Source organism: Episyrphus balteatus, chromosome 2 (assembly GCF_945859705.1).
Source record: "Episyrphus balteatus chromosome 2, idEpiBalt1.1, whole genome shotgun sequence".
In the NCBI taxonomy this organism is placed as follows: Eukaryota; Metazoa; Arthropoda; class Insecta; order Diptera; family Syrphidae; genus Episyrphus; species Episyrphus balteatus.
The window spans coordinates 16,751,268-16,778,176 of record NC_079135.1 but is presented as its reverse complement, the minus strand read 5'-3'; the positions used below and the strand labels follow the sequence as shown (position 1 = coordinate 16,778,176).

Here is a 26,909-nt window from a genome sequence, read left to right as displayed (position 1 = left end):
GTTGTATTTTTTTTAAATTTAAATTATTAACATATTCCAAAACTTAACTTACTTATAGTTCGTACAGTACAGTACCTATACATTGCAATCGAAACCAAAAATAATAAATTGCTACCTTTTCCTAATTAGTCAACCTCACCTTGAAAATGTTTTGAATTTTGGGGACGTTTAAAAGAAATTTGATTTAAAGTTTTTTAAATCTTGTTTTGTAGTTTTGTAATTTGTAAATGACAAAAGAATTTGAAAAAGACAAATGATTTGAAAAATTTCTTGTTTCCGCTTAGGAAAAAAAAAATACATTTAATATGTTACAACAAATTATGTTTTGTTTTCTTCAAAATAAACTATTATCGCTTTTGATAAAAACTGGAAATGTGCCAACTATTCACATCATTATTAACTTCTGAAGAAATTTGAACATATGTAATTCGCATGTAATCTTAAATAATCATATTAAATTTGGTATTTTATTGGGTCCTTCTATCACTGGACTTGTTGTCTGGAAAAAGACTTTAATCTTATTTTAAGAAGATTTAAAAACTTCATTATACAAAATAAAAGGATACAAAACATCTGTCGGTATCTCTTTATGATATTGTGGAATTGGTGACGCAATATGATATTATTATATTATGTACAGTACATAGCTCTCTCGATCTTTAAAAAAAGAAATGTTTTTAAACTTTTGACAAAAAATTCTGAGATTTGTTCACATTTTTATTGAGGAAAGTGTTTTGTTTAACTTTATAAAAAAAAAATGGAAAAAATATTTTTTTAATTATTGTTTTCTTTATTTATTTTAATTTTTCGAACAAAACAAGTTAATGGCTGACTTAATTTAATTAAGTCAGCTTTTTTTTGGAGGTCGTCTAGGAGATCTACTACAAAAATAACGGAACCCAATATTTTTTTAAATACATAGCGAATTCTTTTAATACATTAAATTTGCTATATGGATATGTTTTCTTTATGTTTATATAATTAAATGCATCCTCACAGAAAATCCACAAATAAGAAGTTTTTTTTGCACTTACAACTAGATATAACCCCTTAAAGCTCTGTTGATTTTTTGAGTTTGAACAGAAAAATTCAAATAAGCTCAAAATGCTTAGTATAGGCAAGTGGTTTTATGGTTTTTTATATTTACATTTATTTTGATTTTTTCAAAAAAAAGCTTTTTTTTTTAATTTTTCAAATTCATGTTCAAAGAAACTATGACCAATCCTTGTGAGGAATTTATTTCAGTTTTCAAAATGAACCTTAAATTTTCTTTTCAATCATTGCTTTTAGAACTATCGATGATCAAAAACAAAACGTTCCTTTTCCATTTAAGGTCCGATTTTTCAGTGAGAAGTGGTCAAATCAAGGTTAAAAAAAAAAGAAATTCAAACTAAAAAATTTAGCAAACGTATAATAAAAGTAAAGTTGGAACTTGGCAAAATTACATATGAATATACATACATACTAGGGCGTTCGTTATTTAGGTTTTTTTCGGGAATCAAGTTCCTAAGTGGAAAAACTGTTTCTAAATAATGAAAAAAAAATCCCCTAATTTTTTCAGATTTTTTTTAGATAAAGCCTAAATGTAAACATTTTTGATTGGGTTCTATTCTATATTAAATTATTATGTATGTCTTTTTTGGGTTTTATTTTATTTTGCATGCTACTCATATGCTTGTTTTAGTAAAATATGCTTGGTTTAATAAACCCAAAAAAGACATGAAAGTGAAAAGGGTGTTTAATATACATAGAAAAGAACCTCATCAAAAATTTGTACAGTAAGGCTATATCTAAAAAAATGGCCTCATAAGTCAGCATATACCTATTTCGAATGAGAAAAAACTTTAACCCTCTTGGGGCGCCATCTAGCGTCAAAATAAAAATCTGAAAAAATTAGGGGATTTTTTTTTTTTATTATTTAGAAACAGTTTTTCTACTTAGGAACTTGATTCCCGAAAAAAACTAAATAACGAACGTCCTAATACATACATATGTCTGCTTTTTCATTAAAAAAAAATAACAATAATTGTTTTTTTCTGTATAAAATGTGTTCATACAATTTTTTTTTGCACATACCAACTTGTTATTTTAAGTCAACGATATTTACCCTTGAACTACAGTCTTTTCTTAAAAGGTGAATTAATATTTTGATCAATAAATTTTCGAAAAAAAAACTCTCCAGTCAAAACATTACGTGACTTTAAGTAATTTTGCGTGACGTTTTCTCACAAGTACCTACATAACTGGTTTAGATTAAACAAAACCTCAGAACCTTAATTGAATTATAAAAGATTTAACCCGCATTTATACAATATTTGTATTTGCATTTGTAATAAGTGCAAGTAACCCACATTTTACGTCATGGGCATCATTAACAATTAAATTAAATTATGTCTATATAGTCAATTAATTTATCAACCCTAAATTACTTATATAGGTTAAAACAAAATGTGCAAATATTACATAGTCACTAATCAGTCATTCATCATGCGAAAAACCGCATTTACCAATACCACAATCGTTTTACAAATATAATTGCAAACAAAAAAAAGATATAGATATCTAAGCACTAATCTTAAGTAATCCTTACCTATAAAACCCCAAAATAAAAATATGATTAAGTAAGTTTCGATAAGCTTCCATAATATTCTTCAGCGCCAGTGATTCGATGAATGATTCATTCAAATACGAAATCACGATCGTTTTTTTTTTGTAAAAGATCTTTAAAGGTGTATAAAGATAAAAGTACAAACAACTATAATTTATTTGTTGCCTCGGGTGGTGATATGAAATCACTTAGTCAGAGATCAGCTGATTTTGAAAGGTTTTCAAGATTTCAACTCACACCTTTTTGTTTTGAGTTTGAGTGAGTGAAATCATATGACTGACTATAATTTATCATTCATATTTTTCATCGTATCGACAAAAAATATTGTGAATTGTGTGAATTCGCAATTTGCAAAATAAAAAAACTTGTGTATAAGCAAGCCGGTGATAAAGTGTCTATAGTGTTATTATAATGGCCAAAAGTAAAACAAAAAACGTTTAACAACTCACGTAGCCACCACCTCACCTACCTCCTTGAACCCACTAGGGATTGTTTCTAATGGTGCTTATATTCTTTATTTTCATTTATCGGTATACCGGCAGAAGGCCGGTGTATGACACACTCGCACTACCTGTTCCTGTATACGAGTTTTATAAGTATCTGTTAATGTCTGTAATTGTATATACAACACTCATATCTTTTGGCTAAGCTATCTATCTTTTAAGCCAAAGCATATTTAGCAGAAGCACCTGGCGAAAACAATCGATATAGTGGCGGTAAATAAATCACATTTTTGTTTCTTTCTTGGCTACAAAAGTACTTCGTTGTGAACTTCACAATGTAGCGATTTGTAGTTCTTTTAGTCTGGCAAATGTCTGTAAGTCTGTAGTTTTTTTTTTTGTATTTACAAACATCTCAACATTAGTATCTACTTGTTAAACTACTCAAATACATATGTTTTTTATTTTTGAGTGGTTTTCGTACCTGATTTTGATTGTACTTTAATATTATACGAGTGGGTGAGATTACAGGTGGGAGATAATTTCGATCATAATGCGAAGTCATTTGCTTTAAATTCAAGGATATTTAAGGATATTTTGGTTTAAAATTGGTGAATATTCGTCGAGGTTAAAAGTATCGATAACTCACTTATAATTTATTATAAGCTACTAAAATAATCGAAAAGTTCCTAATAAGAATTTTTGGATAACAGTAAATACATTTTAGAACCAATCAATGAAGAAAACTTTTCAATAAAGAATCAAATAGAAAATAAATCTATTACAAGAAATACAATCTACAGTCTTAAATCTTTTCGTTTTTTTTTTAGCAGGAAACTTTTTTTTTTAAATAATCATCCAAAAAGCATGTTCGAATGACATTGCAATACAAATTCACGATCGTATCCGCCAAAAAATATGCAAGGGATTTTGTAGAAAAAAACAATCTAACAGAAAGCTTTTCAAAAATAGTTCTCAACTGGGTGTTTTTTTTAGTTGATATTAAATTTTTATATTATTTTACAGTTAATATTTGAAAAAATAGATTTTTAGTCAGAACAAAGTGTTTATTTGAATAAGTATAGAATTGTTAGTTTTCTAATTTTTCAATTTAAATATTAATTTATTTAGACTTTGATTAAACTTTATTTTAATTTTATTTCCAACTTAAATTTTAACTTACCGAATTTCGTCGAGCGCTAATGAAAGATACCATAAGGCAAACATGTTTAAGACTGAAATAAAAAGAAATACATGTTAATATAAATAATGTATAATGTCTTTAGGAAATTTATGTTTAACAACAGAAATTCCAGTGTGCTAAAGAAAATTAAGCTATTAGGCTTTTATAAAAAAAAAAATGTGCTCATAATGAAAAAAAAAAACCAGCTATTTCACTAACAGTTTCAGGTTATTTTTCCTCGAACTTTTTTTAGATCTACAAATTTAAATGTGTTTTACTCAATAAGGAAGGGACAAATAGGGACACAACATCCAAGAGAGTGTAGTTCTAAAAATGGAAATCATTGACATAAATAGTTTTGAGAAATATATAAAGATTTGTTACACACAAAAAAAAAAAAACAAATAAATAAAGGCACATAAGTCTATTTTATTTGTTTATTGAGAAGACTGAAGTTGTTCTTGTTACATTTCTTGAACATAAGAAAAAAAATTTGTTTTCTGATCTATTTTAATGCGAAAAAGAAGTCAACTCAAAGATGGGTTATAACTTTTTGAGAGACCACGAACAAATTGTTTTCCATAATTTATTTATGTTTCAGTATTTCATTCATTCACCTGAAGCTAAAGGGTTTAAAGAGTTGCACTGAACTGTATTCTACTTTTAAATTTTTGATTATGGATTTTATTAAATTGTTTATTCCACCAAAAATTAAAATTGTATTTTTTAACAGCTGATTTTGAAATTCCAAAATCAATCCACTAACTTTGAAGCCGAATTTTTTACAATAATTCGGATGGAAAATTTTTTACTCATTTTCTTAGTTGTTTTTAGCTAAACACAATGTGTTGAATATGTAGTGTACACATTTTTGAATGTGCCATTCTTAATAAATATTGGTCTTTTTTCAACTATCAACTTTCAAGTCAACCTTTGTTTAATAGAAGAAAATGTTACGCATACGCCACAGTGACCGTTCTTTAGTTTTAGCCTCACATTGCATTAAATTTGTTGTTATACATTTCTTATGTAACATTAAATCGTCGGTCTCATAAGGAAACCTCGTAACTCCACCTTTTTTTCGAAAATGACTTTTGAATGCCATTTTTTAGAAAATATGTACCCAGAAAATTTGAAGTCATTCCGAAAACTTTAAATAGACTTAAATTCAAATTTTGTAAAGCACTTTACTCCCCAACTATACTCTGTTGTTTCTCTACTCCTCTAAAATTTTGATTTTGGGAGTTACGAGGTTTCCTTATGAGGCCGACGAAATGTTACTTTCTAAAAGTGACAATTAATATTGCCTTTATATTATTTGAAGGCTCAATATTATTGTAAATAATATTGTAAATAACAGAGGCGTATGTTTTTCATACATAGTTTGAAAATTCTTATTTATTGAGAAAAATTAACATAATTTTATTGCGATAATAATAATTTAATGAATGTTTTAAATAGGAACAAAGAAAAAAAGTTATGACATTCGCAAATTTGAAAGTTATAAATGTTTTTTAATTGCTGTTAATTTTCTTGCTAATTTGATAGTTTTTTTTATCATAGACAAATTTAAGAATAGAATGTTCACATCATGGAATAATTTTTGATAAAGAAATGTTTTGAAGTTGTTGGAAAGGTGGGCGAAGGAAATAGGCCATCTTGAAAAATCAACTGTTTCGAAAATCATTTTGACATAATTTTTTTTACTAATTTAAACTTGTAGAAAACTAAGTTATTACCTAATTAACCCTGTAAGTTGTAAGTTCATTAATTCAAATTTTGGGTAATAATGCGGGTTTAGGATATGACTGAAGAAAATTGTTAACTGTGAGTTCTGAAATAAATTTTGCGAAATATGTGTGTGTTGCCTAATATTTGTATGTCAATTATAATAATATTATTATGTAGCAAATTCAAAATTTTCACATACATTTTTGCTGGACCACTTCTTTTTCATCGATTGAACTGATAAATTGTACTTAATCTGTGAATTTATCGATTAATTAAAAAAAAATGTTTTCTTTATATTTTCCATGTGGGCTTATATATAAAAATATTCACATACAAAAAGCCTTTTACAATACTGTGCAAGAAATGTTACATCAACTTTTGTTTGAAAATTTTTTACGAAAACATTTATAAGTAACCTTAATTTAATTTTTTTTTTTTTTTGAAAAATCGATTTTTTCCAAACGAATTTTCTTAAATATATGGATAATTAATAATCTCTTTAGAACTGAATTTCAAATTCATTTTGCAAATTTTTATATAAAAATAACAATTTTGTTAAAGCAATTCCAATAATTTTCCAAAAAATAATTTGAAAATTTCTTTACTATACAAGTAATCAAATAGAATACTTTGTTTGGAGATTTAAATCTTTAAAAAAAGGTGTTTCGTGGTCTTAGAAACAACTTTTGATAATTTTTTTTATTTTTTTTTTTTTTTTATAAAATTAACCCTTTCGGACCCAGCGTTACTCTCATGTAACATTTTTTTAAAAATTTGTAAAAAATATTAAATTAAACAATTTTTTAGGTTTCGATGGCTTAATTGAAAGATAATAATGCCTAGTTACTGGATTATTACAAATAGTTAGTCAAATATCATACCTTTAATTTTTTTTTTGTTTCGAAAAAGGGACTGAAATTCACATTTTTTTTTTTGCAAAAAAATTTTTTTTATATATGGTCATAATTTTGAAAAAAAGATATAAAAAATGTTAATGCATAAAGTGTTTTGGTTTTTTTTTACTTAGAAGAAGTAGCATACATTAAAGTTTCATAAAAAGTTATTTTCTCAGTTCTCCGACTTTTTTTTGGTGGTCATAGGCAGTGCATGTTACTTACATGTAGCATGAGAATAACACATTAGTTTTGCTATTTAATATTTTGGAAAATAACTTTTTGCTATTCATATTTCTTAGTTGTGATGTTTTTGACCAGATAATACCGAAAAAAACATTTTTTAATAATGATTTTCATAGCTTGGGTTCGAAAGGGTTAATGATAAAATTAAATAAAAAATTATTCATTTATGAATGCCAAAATAAGCAACTTTTCCCATAAAAGTACATACGTGCAGCCCAGTCTTGCCGATTTTTTTCAGTTTTGTTGCTACTCTTAGTTTTTAAGCCATACCTGATTTTTGAGAAAAAAAATGAATAATTTTGGAAATTTCCATTAAGTGCATTCAATAAGTACATAAGAAAGGCACTCAATTGAACTACTCTAACAAGATTCCAATTATTCAAGGATACTATACAAAAAAAAAAAACAAACAAAATTTATTGCACATCACTGTATTATATTGCAAAAAAGCCGGCATGTTAACGGTCTATTAATAGAAAAAAAACAAAAAAAATACTCAAATACTGTCCACGAGATATAGAAGATATACATTTATAAAATAAAACCAAGTACCGTCATTAGACGGATAGCAATTAATATTTATCTTAAAAGATTAGAGAAAGAGAATATTATAAAAAAAAACCTCAAGAAACTGATATATCTTATACCAAACCAACCCAACCGACATTATTCTTTCATTTCTATTTAAGATTTAAAAAAATGTCATAATCCGTTCAGGGTTTGTGACTATTTATGACGAAAATGCTTTCTAACGAATTCATAACAACAAATAAAATTAAAAAAATTAGTCACACACTTAAAGTTAGATATCTTGATATAAATTTCCCATAATAAAAACCTCATGTAATAAAAATGTAGATATAGATACTTTTAGGTGCAAAAATGTAATATAGTCAACTTTGACAGGAGGAGGAAGAAAAAACTTAAGGGTTGATAGGTAGTAGAAAAAAAAAAAAAACCGAGGGATACAAATCATCGTTACGTCATTTTTACAAGTGCACTCACCTTTTGTGTGTGTGAAGAAAAATCTAAAAGAACTATAATAATTCTTTTCGAATGCAAAACACTCTTTACTGAAGGCTTATAATTTTCTATCAAAAGATAGTCACAGTATTTTTGTGCAGGTGGGCAGTTAAACAATTTTATTATTATTTATTATCAACAAATTGGCTTTAATACACAATTTAATAGTTTAACACAATTTTTAATCAATATTTTTAGTAGAAAAAAAATTGAATTAAAAGAAAAAGTATATTAAAACATCGATGAGCTTTTTTTTTTTTTTTGTTGTATATTGTGATTTTTCTTTTCGCAAAAACCACTCACACTCACTTTGAGCTTAGTCGTTAGTTTAGTAATAATACTATACAAAAAATTATATTTGTTTATAGAAAATTTTTATTCAAAAATAACAACACTGTAATTTTGTGTGGTGTGAAAAAGGAACTCTCTATAAATTAGTTAGAAGGTTAGAACTTTGCTACGATTCACAGACTCCTTCAATTGGATACTAAAGTTTTGCACTCTCTCCGGCAGCAAACTGATTGAGTGAATTTTGGCTTGAGAAAGATACCTACCTGACTCATAGAAGTGAAAATTGTAAAATTTTGTTGGCTCCGCTCCGACGAGGAGGTATCGCCGATGGATGGGGCGAGGTTTGGGGACGAGTAGGTTTTCCTTTTTTTTTTGAGATACCTATATCGTGCTTCGTTCGTGCTGTTCTCGTGGTTCTCTCAGTAGGTTGATATTTTTTTTTTTATATCTAACTCATAGCTCGGTGGAGCTTTTTTTTAGCTGTGGTTCTGTCAGATACACTCTATGTCCGAACATGTGCTTTTTTGCTATTTGTTTTATTTGTGACGTATATTTTGGTCAAAAGAATTCGAATTCATGGTCGTTCATTGGTCATCGATTTATAAAAGAATTTTAGTATAATCTTTTCTCAAAGTGTTGAAATTTTTATTCTTCATAAATTATCTACAAAAGAGAACGTTTTGCTTTGCAATTAGTATGCAATTAAAGTTTTCATTCAAACTTACCACCAGACTTGTTGAAGGTATTTTTTTTTTCTAATTTGTGATGCTGTCTGAAAACACAAAAATAAACACAAATTAAACTAGCATTTTACCTTTTAAGGAAAGACTGGTATAGGTTTGTTAATGAAAATAGACTTGACATGGCAATTCAAGTCTATCAAGGTGTTATGAGTAAGGTGCATGGATAGAGAATATGACCTAGTTAATATTTATGATATAAAAAGTTTTTAAGTGCAGGTAGAAACAGAATTAAAGGAACAAGGATGAGTCGCACGTATTTCATCCTATTGATTAAAAGAGGCTTCGAATAATAAGGCTTTATGGTTTCAGTTTTTGTTACAACGCAGCGAGTAGTGCGAATATTTTGTTATTTTTTTTTAAGTTTAAAATTAAATGGTCACTGGGGCGTATACGTACTATTTTTTTATTTTTATTTTTGTTGATTTTGAAATATTTTAGTTTTTGTTCTTTTTCTTCAGTCGAAATTTTACATATAGAGTGATGGTACTTATACAAAGCAAACGTTAAACGATCGTTTTTAGAGATGTCTTCCGTTTTTGGTCTAATAGTATTATCCCATTTTAAGGGCTAGGAGCTGAAGTGACCCAAGTCACAAAAAGTAAATTCAGAGATATAAAGAGTTAAAATAAATACGTTTCCATTGAATCTTATGGTGAATATTTTTTTCAAACAAATGACAATATTTGAATCGAAACACTTCTGGATCAAACTAATGAAAGACGTTAGTAGAGTCAAACCTTGCGCAGATTTTGGCACTAGATTTGGATTTTTTTGTTTTTTTGACTTGGTTCGTTTCAGCTCTGAGACATCTATTTGATTTATTTTTTCATTTTGTATTACAAGGATTGGTGCGTTATAGTTGAAAAACCAATAAAATTGTTAAATGCCATCTGTCATTAATGCAATTGTTATTGTGGTTTGCGAATAACAATCTTACATACTTCCAAAAATTTGTAAGAAGGAGTTACTTGAGATTCAACTTTTAAAAACCTTGATCCAATCCATGAAAAAGAAAGTATTTGATCGGATTTGCCTACCAAAGGTTCCGAAATTTATTGCAAATAGATAAATGTTTAGAAATTCACAGCAAAGTTATTTAAATTAAATTTTGTTTAATTTTTTTTACTTTTGTGGTAGGTATATATACTCCTTGATATACGAGCAAGTTCATGAGTTTTGTCTTACAATTTTTAGCAGTTCAGTGAAGTAAACATTTATTTTAGTTTTCACTTTCCAATTTTTCCAGTACCTACTCTTGTTTAAATTGTATAGGTACAATACATTTAATCCCTCAAAATAAAAAAAAATCGTTCGAAATTGTAAGTTTCACTTGAATAGGATTCCATCTGGAAAAAGTTAAATTTTAATAAATTGTTACCTTTCAAACTTTTTCAAATTGAAATAGAAGATAATCTCTTTCTCACACTTTTCTACACTAAAATTTTGGTGGCGCACAAAAAATCAAAAATTCTATTCTTGCAAAAGCTCTTAAAACTCCAGGGGGAGTAAATATATTTTAGAAGACAAAATTTCCAAGTAAAAAATTCTTAATTTGAACGAAATTATATTTTTGTGTGGATGAAATGTATAAATATTTATCGCCGATGCAATGGTAAAAGAACGGGCTAGAGAACTATAAGAATCAAATAAAAAGTTTTTAATTATTTATATTGATTACCAATTGGTTTTTAAAATGTAAAGTACTTATTCATAATACATGACACCTCTACTCATAAATAATTTTTTTCTTCAACAAATCAATCAAAATCTTTGGCATCATTAATTTTATTAAATAAAAAAATAATTAGAAACAAACATGTCCCATAACTACGGTGACCATCCGTCCCGGTTTACCCGGGACTGTCCCGTATTTCTACAGCTTGTCCCGGGTTTTTATTTAAGAAACCCGGGACGTATAAGTGTCCCGTATTTTGTCATTTGTCCCGTGATTGTCCCGTATTTGCACATTCTCTGATTTTTATATTCAATATTTTAAATGCTTTGTACGGAAAACAAGAAAACAGTGGCTGAAAAAAAATGTTTCTAATTTTTCGGATAAAGCATTAAGCCTAGTACGCTGCTGAAGCAAAACGAAAATTTTTCTAAGTCTCCAAAGTCAAAAAACTTTTACTGCAAGAAAAATTGCCTGAACAAATAAGTGGGAGTGACAAACGATGGAAAACTCTCCATACATTCTAGCACAGGTAAGAATTTCGTTGCCTAAGCTGCGTACTGTGCAACGAAAAGCAAAATTTTCGTTAAGGATTTCGATGTGCTGGTTTTCGTTTCGCCTCTAGACTAGGCTTTAGTTTTAGATTTAATTTTAAACGTTCGTCAATTATTTAATTCCAGCTTCTGTTTGTCAGGTTGCTACACCAGGAATAATGTTTTCGAATAAAGAACAACATAGCTATGGAAGAGTACAGAACCCAGATAAGTTTCAAAACTTTTCAGGGCATGTTAAAAGTTTTGTTAAAGATCATACAATTTCAAAATCATTTAAAATAAAATAAATATGTAAAAACAGCTCTCCCGATTTTGATTAAAAAAATATTTTCTTAGAAGTTATTAACAGACATTATTATAAAACCATTTTCTTGATTTCTGATTTCGGATGCGACTTAAATGATTTCAACAAAAACGCTCCCATAAAGGGAGCGTTTCGTACTATCATTATCCCTTCCCCTTTTTATTCGAATAAATTTAAGTTTATTCGAAGTGTCAAATGTGTCGGTCCATGTTTTGGTCAACTCGTGAGTTTTTTTTTTAGGCAATCTTGATATCAAAATAAGGAAAAATTATGAAAACTCATTTAAAAAAATTTAATTTTTTTTGAAAAATCAATATTTTCAAAACAATCTAACGAATTTTTATCTGTCCCGGGTTTCGCTTCCAGAAATATGGTCACCGTACCCATAACACATTTTTGGCCCATAAAATATGCACCATGAGACAAAATATGCTCCATTGCCTCATGAGCATTTTTTTGTTGAAAAAAATTAAGTGGCTTCTTATGAAATCGGACCACTTGTAAACAAAATAAAAAAAAATTTATCCAAAAAAATTTTTTTTTTCATAAATCCAAAAATGCATTTTTCGAAAATTTTTCTAAATAAGAGAAATTTCGTTAAAATCTTGAATCAATATGAGTATTTCAGAAATGTACGAAACGGTTCTACGGCAGGTACCAATAATACCAATTCAAAAAATATTTTTTTTAAGTTTGAAAGTACGCCTTATACATAAATTTTAATACATAATTAAAATTAAAAAAAAAAAATGTTCTGGATGTATGGAAATAAATGCTACTGGAGAAGGCACAACCCTTTTTCGGGCATTTCAAATTCAATTTAAGCTGTTGATTGTTATTCACCATTGTTGTTCGATTGCCTTTGTGCATCCAATTTTGTTTTTTCTTGCAAAATGTGATGTTTGTAAGTTTTTATCAAAATTGTTGTAATTTTGGTTCTTTTCTTTAGTTATTTCTTATGAGTTTTAATGGGCTATTCTAACTTAGAACAAACAAAAATAAAGTTTACTTTATATTTTCCAACGTTTCGTCGATTCTGCTAGTTGGTGTCATAATTTTATATGTATGTGCCAAAATTCGGTATCCAAAATTCCATACCATAATTCTGTATTTGAAAAAATATATAAATTCACTTCCATCCAAAATTCTGTATTTTGTAACTCTGCAAATTCATATATCTGTAAAATTATGCATTCCAAAATTATTTTAATGGAAAAATTAAAATTGTTTTGATAAAGAAATAAGTAGACACTTTTTTTCATCATTAAAAAACATGTATTTTTCCAATCACATAATCGTAGTTTTAAAATGCAGAGTTTTGAAATCCAGAAAAAAAATTTTAGATTTATAGATTTTCGAAATGATGAATTCTGAATTTTCAGATTAAAAAAAGCAGGATAATCAAACACATACATATGTACATACATAATTATGAACATATTGAATTTTTGATACATGCTCTGTTTAAAACAAAGTTGCTAAAATCGGTGGTGTGTTTACGAATTCTGAAGTTATTTGCTAGTTGGTTGCACTTAAAACGTTATCTTATAAAAAATAAAATAAAAATGAACAAGTAACAAAAGTTACAGTCTTCTTAAAAACCGCCCTAATTTCGTAAAGCTTGATTGAAAATTTTGTTTTAAGTTTGTAATTTTAAATAGCAACAGTTTAAAAAAAATCTTTTAAAAGCACTCCATTATTTATCAAACCAAGAAAAAAATACTAAAACATACAACAATAAAAATATTTTATTCAAATAATTTTTTTTGGCAACAGACTGAATATACTTTTATTTAAATGACTTTAATTAACTACTTTATTACAGATCGCAGCGTTTATCCAGGTGTTCCATATTATGTTTTACTTTTGAATTATTACGTTTATCATTTAAGTACCTACTAATTTTTTTTTTTACAATACTCAACCCTAAGAGTTTTGCATCTATTCATAATTTTTCACATCTTCTAGTTGCAAGAATTTCATTATTCATTTTAAACCAACCAAACACATACATATAACCTATGAACTTTTCAATTTATTTCAAATGAAATTATGATTTATGAACATTTTTGAAGTCGGGCCCCCATATTCATTTAATTAAATTTTTGCCTAGCCCCTCTTTAGTTTTATTATGATGACATCAAACATCCGTAGGTACGGTACACTCTGGCGTATACGTAACATTTAATTTCATCTTCAATGACTACAACGAGTTCAACTGATAAATAGTCGGTCCCCCAAGGCTGACTCTCTATCAGACAATATATATATGTATACTCTTATAATAAGGTAGTGACAAATTGTCATCAGAATGATTCATTTAAACATTTTGTTTATAAAAAAAGAAGCAACGCTTGAGACAGACATTTATTTTATTGTAAAAAAAAAAAAACGAATATAAAAATCTTTCCAACCAACAATTTTTGGACTTTTTTTTTTTTTTTCTTATATGTTTGAGTGAGTTACTCATTTAATTTGAGTTATATTTTGTGAATACAAAAAAGCTTTTCGATAAAACTCAAACGTGATGTTTTTGTTTTTCTGTATTTATTTTTGCATCTCTTTGATTTGAAAAACTATTTTCGGGTGAGTGGAATTGACCGTTGGGGTTTATGCACTCTCAACTGACGATGTGAGAAATGTTTAAGAATCTTACTGCAATTTTATTTACCCTTCTATGAAGGACTCGGTGTGAGTTTAATTTTGGGCATTCACGTCAATTTTTAGAAATATAGTTTTTTGGCTATTATTCAATTTATAGTCCGGCGCCAAGGGGGGAATCAATTTAAATGCCAAAACATCAGAAAAGTCTCCCATTGGACTCTAGGATGTACTCTATACAGTTGTTACATAATAACCAAGAATATGATAATACAAAACCTTGAAAAAGAGGGTACCTCTACCCACCTTCTTTATACACAAGTAGATTTTATAGTTCCAAATGAGAAACTATAGTCCTCTTATATTTTTCACACTATAAGTATTAGTTTGGAATTCATGTATTTATTTTACATACATACATAGAATTGTGGGAGAGTTGTAATACATAGAAAAAGTTCAAGGTCGCACAAAAAGCTTATCAGTGTAAGTTGGTGCGGTTAACGTTATGTATATCCACAACGAAATCAACAAAACAGTATCAACGTTCTTGTTTTTTTTTGTTTTTGTATCCTTGTCCCAGTTATCATTACGTAAGATTCATCCGGGTTTCATTTACACACTGATTTCTCTGATAAAAAGAGCTTGATACAAATTTACGTAACAACACTCTGTGTTACGACGACGACGGACTTGACGATTAGAGAAAACCAATTTGTTTTTTATTGTGTCACTTAAAGATTACAAATAGGTTCTTTAGCTTAAACCGGGGAAAATGGAAATATAAATTTGGCATAAATTAAGAAGAAAGGGAACCTTCAAAATGTTTTTTTAGGTATAGTTTGGAGGAATGTAAAATTTGTATAGATTATGATAAGAAGATTTTGAGATTGAGTAGAAATCACATTGACATTATAGTTCTCATTTTGAATGACAACAATATTTAACGGCTGACAAAATGAACTTCAAATTTTGTTACTTTACTTTACTTAAATTTTGATTTTGACCAGCACACAAAAAACTTACATGTCATTTGATGAAGGTTTATGGCTAGCCTGCCTTATGTAATCTCACAACATTTTTATAGTAAATCAAGAAGTCTACATAACTTCCAGTGATAGAAATTGGTGTCAGGAATCCTAAAATAGTCGTAAAATAAATTGCACGACTGGGGTCGCACGTACTTGCTCTTATGCTTAAAGTAACTATAATGTTAAAGCTTTTTATTCAAGAAATTTAAAATTTGATATTTTGAAGAAATTTCATAAGTAGTATAAAAAAATTAAATCTGTTTTTATAATTAATAAAACTCCGTTTTAAAATATCTTAAAAAAAAAAACAAATATGCCATTTTATTTCTCGGTAAAGGTATTTTTAGAAAAAAATTTTGAAAATTGTAGGAGCCGTTTTTTAAAAAAATAATTTTTTATATATAAAATTTTTTTAACATTTTTCAAAAAAAAAGTTGGTATGCCATTTTGAAGAAATAATTAATTTACACATAAAAACTAAATTTCAAAAATTTTCATTGATCCGTTTTCAAAAAATTGATTTTTCAAAAAAAAATTTTGAAATATTTTTTAAAAAACCAAAAATGCGTTTTTTGAAAATTTTCTAAAATTTTAATATTATCTTTACTTACACACTTTTGTATAAAAATTTTCATTTAAATCGGGTTAATTTTGTACGAGATATTCAGAAACGAAAAAAACCGTTCTATGACAGGTACCGTTAATAACGGTACAAAAAATATTTTTTTTATTTAAAAAGTTGGCCCTTATGTGTAGTACTACACACAAAAATTTTAATCAAAATCGTTAGAGCCGTTTTTGAAAAAAATTACCTTTTCTATTTCCGTTATATGGCAGGTACCGTTAGTTTTGGTCATAAAAAAAAAATTTCAATTTCCCCTCTAGGGAATCACCAAAAACTGCTAACTACCAAGTTTGAAGAAAATCACTTCACTCGTTTAGGCTGCAGCTCCAGATAGAGACAGACACACAGACAGACAGACAGACAGACAGACAGACAGAATTGCCGGACCCACTTTTTTGGCATTCTCCATCATCGTAATGTCATGTAAAATTGTTATCTCGAGTTCGATTTTTTTTACGAATCCTAAACTTGCCCTATAGTACCTATATCGCAAGTAAAAATAATGTTTTTACTAAAGAAAAAAAAAAATGTAAGGGTTAAAATTTCATAATTTTGTAATTAAAGTTAGAAAATATTATTTCATCTCTGCGGCTCTATATTGTGTCTGCCATTGCGTTTCAAGCACTTTGAATTCTCCAGCGAACTCAAACTTAAGCACGATGTTTCACTGTCGTCATTATTTTAAACTTTTTTGAATAAGCAGAGTTAAGATTTCTCAATCTTTAGTTTCTTTTGTATTAACTAAAACGTGACGTTTTTCCCAAGACATAATCCCCAAACTGAAATTTCCAGCAGCAAAATATATAAAGAGAAAATCCCCATAGCGAAAATCTCTAAGCCAAAATCTCCAAAAAAAATATGTTCAAGTAATGAATCATGCGATCAAATCGCGCGATTTAATCGAACATATTTGTTTTGGACATAAGATTTGTTTTGGACATAATAATTTGCTTTTTGTTTTTTTTTGAATGGAAATGATAGCCTAATTCATTTATTATTAGCTTTTTCGTCCTTTATTTCATCTTCATACAATAATCCTATCTATAGTAACTTTTGTTATGAAAATCAACAGACCATTTATTAATAATTTTGACAAACTTCATTCATAATTTGTTCTTCAAAAACACAATCGTTATCATGTCATAGCGGTAAAAGAATGTCAAGTCCATGCCGCAAGAGCGACGGCCGGCTTTAGTTGTAGAAACTGGACATTATGGGGATTTGGAGATTTCGTGGAGATTTTGGCAAACAAAATTGTTTCTTTGGAGATTTTGTTCATGGAGATTTTCTCTTGGAGATATTAGCAAGTTGGATTATATTTTTTGGAGATTTTGTCCCATGGTGACATTTTTTTGGGGGGGATATCGTACGACTCCCTCTAAAATGTCCCTTACTTTGGCTGACACTTTGTGGCGGAATAAATTAATTAATCTTATTATTTGTAGTTAATTAAATGATAATTTGATGCGCAAACCAAAATTTGTAGCTCGCATAGTTTTTGAGTTTTGAGGCAAAATCTGAAATAATAAAAAACAATAGTTTTGGCCGATTTAAAAATTTGTAGCTTTTTAAATGCTATTCAATTCCACAAACTTGGTTTTTATATCCTCAACGATTTTTTTTTTAATTCTAAATTCCGCCAAAATAAGACTGAAATATGAAAATTATTATTTTTTTGATGTCCAAATTGAAGCTTATCAAATGCTATTTGAGCGCAAATTAATAACTTAGGTCCACCTATTCATATTTTATTTCAACTTAAAATTTTTCAGAAGTGCACAGTAGTTGAGACATTTTTAAAAAATAACTTTTATAATTTTTTTTTCGTTTGCCAGTAGGTAATTGTAGCTTTTGAAAATAAAATTTTTGATACAAAATCCAACTTTGTTGCTCGAACACTTTTAAAAATATTCAAGGTTTTGTTTAAAAAACAAAACTTTCAAAATCCAAAATTCAAAAATATTTTTTGCAGAAATTTGAAATAATCCAGAATCAGGTGAATCGCGAAAATCTCGATTTTGTAGCTCGATCAGTTTTCTTGTTATTCAATATTCCGTTAAAATAAGACTCAAGACCTCATATTTAAAGATCAAAATTTTCTAAAAGTTACATTTTTAAATCTTCTTTTCTCGAAATTAACCCATTGCTTTGTTTTTAAATTTAGTTACTGCACAACACAGAAAGCAGATTCATAAATATAGGTATATAAATAAACCCGGGAAAGTGTATTATGATTGAAGCTTACCGCTCAGCTCCTTCATACTCTTATTCATGTATTTGAAAACTTGAGTGGTCACCGTGAAGCCCATCCCGTGCGGTCGGAATAAGATGATGTGAAAGCACTCGTCTTGTGAACCAACCAGTTTTAGGTTCGATCCCCAGTGGCTGCCAGTTGCGTCATCTCTCAAAGGATTTCGATTCATCTTCTTAAATATCGTACTTTGAGAAAGACAGTGTCACAACTCAAAAAGTATCGATTTTGAACTAAGTCGAATTCAAAGAAGAATTGTTTTATATGTAAATTTTGTTTTATGTTTTTTTTTTTAATTTTTTATTTAAATTCTCCTGAAAAATCGTGTTTTTTGAGTTGTGACACTATCATTCTCAACGTGCGATATGGATTCTACAATGTTTTTTTTAAGGCTTTTAGCAGATAGAAACAATTAAGAAAACTAGAATTGTCATATATGTACATCGCTTTTTAAAATATAAATTTAGAATACATGTGAAATTTCATATTTGCATATTTGCGTTCTACATTTATGAATTTATGAACACCTGACTTTTGTCATTTGCATTAATGAAAGTTTGCATTCATCAGACTTGCGCAACCATGCTTTTATGAAAGCACCCGAAAACTACACTTAACAAACCAATATACGCCTCGAAGTCCTGCGGCAAGATAAGCGAATCGGAAAGATATAACGGGACTGTTACTCCACGGCGTATACAAGAGGGGGGCGTATACTCAGAACTTAAAAAAGAATTTGTTATGTGATACTGAAATCTCTTGAGTAAGATTATTTTCAAAATGTTGAAGTTTTAGAACATGAACGAAAATTAAAAGTTAAAAAAAATTTTGGTATTCAAACAAACTATTTTACCATATTTTGGGGATGTGGTCATATTTTTAGCGAACGCTATGCTGGATTAGGATTATTTTGATTCGTTCGATAATATTAGTTGAGATGTGCTGTAGAGTTTTGTATGGAAACAAAATCCGGATAAGTATTATATTCAAAGCTTTGTAAAAGAAATTGAATCTGGTAGCGGTAGGTAAACAAAAATAATATCTTAAGGGCAAGACACTGCTTACCAGCAAATAAAAGAAGCAGCCATATCTTCTATTTTTTTATATGATGAAGTGAATAAAATATGTTTTAAATAGGGAAGCTTTCTGTGGCCTTGCTGTGTGGAGGTCAATTCTGTTGATAAAATTCGTCATCGGCAAAATGTTAAAGAAGGATATCATTTCTCAAATCTTTTTAGTTTTTTGCAATGTTCCAGTTCAATACATTCGTCTGATAAAATTTGGTGAATTTTGTTTGCTTACAGAATATAACAGTATTTTGTACATACTAAGTTTGCTAGATCTGTTGCATTTTTTGAAACAACTATATCGATTTGTTAATCATCAATGGCCAGCCAATTATAGAAGCAATGTAAGCAACCTTATCTAAGGCAATTTAAATATTATTATTAAATATCACTTAGGGCTAATTTTTTGAATAGTTAGATAAACCTAAGTTAGAGCTTATTCCTAGGAATAAAAGTTTATTCTTCTGATAGTCTATCTGACGATTGAAAAAGCAGGGCTTAATCTAATAAATACAACTGAATGTTTTTTATATTGTAAGCCGCTGATTAATACCTGAAAACGGACGAATTCCAAAATATCGCCAAAATTATTTTTTTTGTCTCTACCATTTTAATAGAGGTATTTTAAATTCCCATACAATTTTAAAGCAAAATTAAAAAAAAAATATATTTTCAAATGCAATTTTTTTTTAAAAACTTTGCGATTCGTTTGCCTGAGGTTAGGAAGACTTTTAATTCAAAAGTTAAAACTGTTAATAAGTAAAAACGATTTTTATTTTAACTTTCTGGGCTAGCAATGAACAATGAACAGTTGTTTTAAGGCAAATTATTCAATCGAAGTACTCGTACAGTACATTTTATTTTTAGGAGAGGATAGCCTAAATTGGTCAAAATTAAAACATAGTACGCTGCCGATAAGAAACGAAAAATCCCATACAAAAATGAAACAACGAAATGGTAAACCAAAAATTTCGTTCAACTTTTCGTTCTGTAGTACGCTGTTCGGCACAACGAAATTGAAAGTCTAAACTTCTTTTTCGCACACAAACAATTGCCGGGGACATTCATTCTGTGTGGAAAAATGACATTTTGAGTTTTTTTGTTTGTTTTTGTTGTTCATTTTGTCATTGCATGTCTTTCTGCGATGCGTGTTTGCTTTTTTTTCATTTATGTTTTGCAATTTTTGAGTATTTTTCGGTCCAGATTTCGCAAGCATTTCGTTGTCCTCGTGGAGACCGACGAAAAATTTCGTTTCACATCAGCAGTGTTCTATGCTTCAAGGCTTAACGCTAAACTTAAACGAATCTCATACCGTTTTTGTTTGGTTATTTTTAGAACTACATTCGGAACTTTTCGATTCGAAATGCAAGACGCACAAATTTTAATGTTTAATAATTCAAAAAGCCCATTTTCAGGTTTATGCCTGCTATCAAAACTTTTGAAAAAAAAAAAAAATTGGCATGACCCCCCCCCCCCCCCCCCCCCAAGAAGCAAATCTGTATACGCCCCTGCTATTACTGAAACGAACTGCCCTATTGTAAAACGTCCTTAAATAAAACAACAAATTATTACATTTTGTAAATTTCAAATTTATTTCTCTACAATCTTTATGATGTATCATTTTTATTTTTTTTTAATAATGCATATAACTTTTTGTTTTTAGTTAAATATTAGTTCCAACACAAATCAATATTAGTAATCATTTTTCTTATACATAAAATGTATGGGGATACAATATTGGTACACGTTGCAAAATATCTAACAAATAGAAAATAATTATTAAATTAAACAAAATTAAATATCGTTAATATTTATTTACTAATATTTCTTTTTTTAGTAAATAACATTAGTTTAATTTTTTCTAATGTTTTTATTTTTTAAGTCAAAAAATCTTACTTCTTTTATTTTATTATAAAAAAAAACTAAAATAAAGTGAAAGCATTTGAAAATAAATTTCGTTGCGTTTTATAATTTTTTTTTTTTCAAGAAAAAACGTTATACATAATTTTAATTTTATCTTAATCATCTTACAAATTTTGAATTTGATCTAAAAGATGTTTATTATATTCTAGTATAATTTATTTAAATATCATTTTAAATTGGAATTGTTTTTTTTTTTTTTTTTGTTTAAGAATGCAAAAATTTATTTTTTGTTGCATTTTTTTGTTTTGTTTTTTGAAAATAATTGATTTCATAGACACTTTGATGTTTTTTATGTATTTTGTTTTATATTTTTTTGTAATGTGAATGCGGTTATTTTTTTTTTTTTTGTTTTTCGTTCAATTCGACTATCATCATTCTCACTTTCTCTTGATTAGATATCCATTAAAATATATATATTTTCTTTTTCAGTTCTCATCACTTTTTTTTGTTGATTATTTGATTAGTTATTTTGTTTTTTTTTTTATTTTTCCTATTCTTAAGGGAAGTGTGCATCCCAAATACTTTCGCACAGAGATTGTTCTGGCGATTTTTATGCGTTTGCGTTTTTTTTGTTTGTTTGTTTGTTGTTTTTCCTTACATAAATGTTTTTCTTCAATTTGTATTAAGGTGTTCATACTATAATATCACAGGTTGATTGATTTTATATTTTTTTGTTAAATATTTTTTTTTTATTTACGCTTTTTTAAACTGCTGATCTTTTTCTCAGGATACAAATAGTTTTTTTTATTTAATAATTGTGTTCGGTTGTACGGTGTAATTTTTGTACGCTTTCACCATGATAATAGAGATGAAATTAAAAAAAAAAAAACATTTTTATAACGATTTTTTCATATAAATATATATATTTAATATATATTTTTCTTCTTTTTTTTAATATACGTTAGACATTACGATATCAATGTAACGTTTGTTTTTTTTTTTGAATTTTTTCTTATCTTATATCTTATAATTCTCTTAGTTTTTGTTTTCATCACTTTTACTATAAAAAAAAATGGAATGATCTTAATAAATGACTGATATTTCGTCTATTTAAATCTTAAATTTAAGAAAATAACAAAAAAAAAAATTAAATAAAAAAATATTATCAATTCTATTTAAGTGATTGTGTTTATAATCAATCAACAAACATTTGCATGCAAATTCTTCTTTTATTTAGTTTTTTGATTTTTCTTGCAAATAAGGAAATACATAAATAACATTTTTTTTTTATTTTTAAAATTAAGTTTTTTAATTTTAAATAAGTTTTTAAGTTTTTTTTTTTTTGATAATATTTTTTTGAAAGAAAATAAAATATCACGTTTTATTCATGTGCTATCATTACATGATATAAATATGTAGTTGTTATTTGTTTGTTATTTTTTTAAGGTAAGTTGTTGTTTTATCTACGTGGTGTGTATAACATTTAAATTTTTTGTTTTTTTTTTTTTACTTTTCTTTATTTAACAGTATATAACGAGTGTAACTGATTTTAATAGTTTGGTTCATGTTGTTAGTTTAACTACGTTATTTTTTTATTTGTTTTTTTGACTATTAATTATATTAATAATATATTTATCTTAGAATTATTGCATTAATGATGATGTATTTAGCAGATTTTTTTCATTTCTTCATCATTTTTATCACTTAAATTTTTCAAGTTCTTTTAGTTGCTTGTTTTGTTTGGTATTTTGTACAACTTTTCATTTTCCATTTTGTTTATATGTTTTTATTTTTTTTTTTAAATAATTATTTTTGAAATAACTGCTAACGTTTAGACAAGATGAGAAGGGAACAAATAAACAATATAAAATGGTTTGGAACGTTCTTTTTTGTCATTAGCAGCATTTCTATCACATTAAATTGTTGTCACTTTGTAGTTTTCTCTTTTTTTTCGTTTAAATTTAAAATGTAAATTATATACAGAAGATATCATTTTTTTTATATATATCTACAGATTCATTGTTAAGTTGTTTTCTTCCATTTAAGTCGGATTAAAACAATTGAATCTTTGTCAAGGAAAAAAAGATGTTTGTCTAAGAGAAGTAAAAATAATATTTTGAAGCGAATTTCTGTAGTGGAAGTAGATTTTTTTTTTTGTTTAAAATTTTTTTTTTTTTTTCAAAGTGTAAAATTGTTTAAAATTATAATGCGGCTTTTAAGCTTTTTAAATTTGTTTAAATACTTGCTTGCAGGTGGTACATCTACGCTTTGATGTTGACTCAGTCTTATGTTAAACATTCTTGGTTGGTGCGTTATGGAGGAGGAGTATTGTAATTTTAAGGTTATTCTTCGTATAAAAAATAAAAAAAATTAACAGTTGTCATAAGTAAATTTTTTTCATTCATCAAAACAATAGTTGAGTCTTTTTTTTCAAAGTTTTTATTTTTAGTAGGTATAAGCTTGTGAAAACATTATTTATTTTGCTAAAAAAAAAATGTGACTAGATAATCAATTTTTTTTAAATTAAATTAAAAATTATTGAGACGAAAAAAAGTGAGTCCGATAAATAATTATTTCATAATAATTTTTGCAATACTTTTAAAAAGAGCTGAATCGTAAGAACCCCCAATATATTCTGTCAAACGATAGTTATGAAAATGTTTATGAAAGTGCTGAAACCATAACTATTAGGCTTCGGCCGGCAAATAGGTTTGAGATTGCTTAACGATTGTCATTAAACTGAAGAATTCCAATCGTGGGACATAGAACATTAATTACATACATATATGGTTTTTTTTAAGCTGAATCTAATAAAATTTACTAAAGTTAGTAAATGAAGCTGCCGTTTAAATTTTAAGAAACTGTAATCATAGAGATTCAGTTGAACGATATCATTTGATATAATTTCAAAGAGTTTCGCAGAAACATACCATTAAATATTGTCATCATAGTGGCCATTTTTATCAGTTATCACATTGGTACATTTTTTTCTTTAATTTATTTATCACATTTAACATGAGGGTGAAAATTTTTTACAGACATTTTTTTAACCGTAACATCAATACGTAAACGCATGACTTAATCGAGTGATGAGATACGCAAAATTTTCGAAAACAAATTCATCCGATATTTTTTTTACATTAAGAGTCAATTCTATTCCAAATTCTTCTAAATTTGTTGAAATTTAGTAGGAAAAACCGAACTTTAGCCAAATAGAGTGAACTTGTTCGAAATAAAGGCTATGTTTATGTTGTATTTGGATTTATAATAAAACCGAAGATTAGATTTACGGTTTTATTACCGCATAATTAGTTGGCGATTTTTCACTAAAATAAAAGCGATTGCGTAGTACACATATTTTTGGGAACAAACACCTTTGAAGCAATTTAAGTTTCGAGCGGAAATAATTTCCGTTTCGGAATTTATTCTTCACTAGGGTTCAAAACCGGCATTACGTTGATATACAATTCTGTCTGCCTAAAATTTTATTTTTATTTATTTATTATTTATTAACAAGCACTTAAAAGTAACAAGTTAATATAAATTGTAAAGAGCCTAGCTGCGAGGACTATTAGCTCTGAGTATTTTACAATAAATTCAAACGTTTTTCTTGTTTCAATAATGGAAACGAAGGTGATCCACAAAAGTTTCCCTCGGAATCGATATGGGCAATTAATTTTCCAGAGAATTATTAAGCTATCATTACATACGATTTTTTGTTTCATAGAAACAAATTCCAAGGTACATTTTCGATCACACAACAAGTTCCAAAGGAAAAAAAAATATATCCAGGAAAAGAAAATTCCCTTGGAGAATCACGATAGGGTCCAATCTACTTTTTAAAGGGGACATTTTTTTTTATTTTTCTGTGTTATTTCAGTTAAAGAAAAAAAAATCATTTAAACATTTTGCAGTAGATAACAATTTTTGCAAACGATTGATATCATGCTACTGCTCTTCTTTCTCTTAAATGGTCCTTTTTTGTTAACAAATAGGAAAATAGCGTTTGAATGATAGATATTTTTTTTTCTTGTGCGGCTGTCGTTAACGGTATGAAATATGATATCGTCAGCCTCACGTGTAAAGGGCCCTCTATGTTAAAAAAAAAAATGTGTTGCCTTCATTGCACTCATAAGTAACGAATCGAATTTAAAAACAAATTTGATAATTTCATTTCGTAAAAAACAACGATTCACTTTAAAATATCAAGCTCCTAGTGTAAATTCGCCTACCGCAAAAACAAGATTGGAATATCAAAATTTTACTAAAACTCATAAGTAACGAATCGAATTTAAAAACAAATTTGATAATTTCATTTCGTAAAAAACAACGATTCACTTTAAAATATCAAGCTCCTAGTGTAAATTCGCCTACCGCAAAAACAAGATTGGAATATCAAAATTTTACTAAAATTCATAATTTGATGTTTAAAGAAAACCTTACAATTACAATACATCATTTTACAATAAAAAACATGAACATGCTTTTATTTTTCAGGTACTTTATATGTCACTTGTTATTATGTGTGTCAATTTTTCATTTCGAATGTTACCACCTGCTGCGAATAAATGTTACGTTTTTTTCTGCATTTTTGGAAAAAATCACCTCGAACGGCGGCGGTCGGTGGTGAAAAATGAATTTCTAAGCAAAAAAAATAAAAATTAAATGAATGACACTACTACTTTGCAAAAATTATACGTTGGTCTTATCGTTCTTCTTCTAATTTTTTTTTAATGATTAACTATTATATTATGACAAACATTTTTTTTTATAAATTTTCTATCACTGCTAAAAATTGATGTAATAAAATTTAAGGAAGCAACATTTTTTTTTTTAATAAAAATAACCGACTTGTTGCTTATAGCAACTTTCGAACTGAAGATAGGACCAGTTTTTCTTATTTTCTATATTATATTCATGTCAGCAGCTGCATTACTATCATATTATTTATATCATTTCGTTTTTTAAATATTTATAAATTATAAAATATATTTTAATATAAAGTTTTAATGTTCTATGATTTAATAATCTTGCATGATAATAAAAATTTAAAATGTCGCATTTCACACACACGTCTTACATTACACGTGTCGTCTTCACTGACAACCGTGTTTTTGTTTTTAGTCTTCTTCATTAATATACATAAAATATAAATTTAATACAATTCGATTTTCTTTTTCAAAAAACATTGTGTTTTTGATTTTTTTTTTTAATTTTTTTCTAAAAAATAAACACAAGAATAATACAAAATTTTAATACAAATTAAATATTTTTTGTTTCTTTCGTTTTGTTTTGCTTCATTTTTGTTGTTTGAAAACTTACTATTCTAACGTATATAGTGGTAGTTTTTTTTTTTTTTTTTGTTTGTTAAATACAAATTTGTTGTTGTTTTGTCGTTTTAAATCATGGCATTGATTGGTTGATAAATACATATATTTTTATAATAATCTTTCTTTTCTTATTGTTCATATTTTGTTTGTTTGTTTGTTTGTTAGTTAGCAATGTATGTACATATTTCCGTATGTCCATCAACATCAATATATTTTTTTTTGTATCACATTTCATCAAGTTCATAAAGTTGTTTGTTTTTATTTAATTTGTTTAAACGCATTTTAACGCATAAGATTTTTTATACATTTTAAGAGATATTCATTTTGACTGTGTATTTTAAGGGCATCATTTCTTTTTTTTTTTCATATTTTGTTGTTTGTAATTTTTTTTGATTTACTAATTTATTTCGATAGATAAGAAGAAGATAAGTTTCATATTTTTGTTTTCATTTAATA

General features: G+C 27.3%; 1 protein-coding gene across 2 annotated transcripts in view; it reads right to left on the bottom strand.

Moving 5' to 3' along the window:
- Window positions 1-8,261, bottom strand: part of LOC129912691 (arginine kinase 1) — a 46,374-nt gene extending 38,113 nt beyond the window's left edge. The window contains exons 1-2 of one of the 2 annotated variants that reach the window (XM_055991048.1): window positions 8,107-8,261; window positions 4,232-4,283 (exon numbers count right to left, since the gene is read on the bottom strand). In XM_055991048.1, coding sequence (XP_055847023.1) covers window positions 4,232-4,275 — 44 coding nt within the window. In that variant the 5' untranslated portion in view covers window positions 4,276-4,283; window positions 8,107-8,261. The remainder of the gene's footprint in view (window positions 1-4,231; window positions 4,284-8,106) is intronic. The other variant, XM_055991049.1, reaches the window with a different exon arrangement.
- Window positions 8,262-26,909: the final 18,648 nt, after the last annotated feature.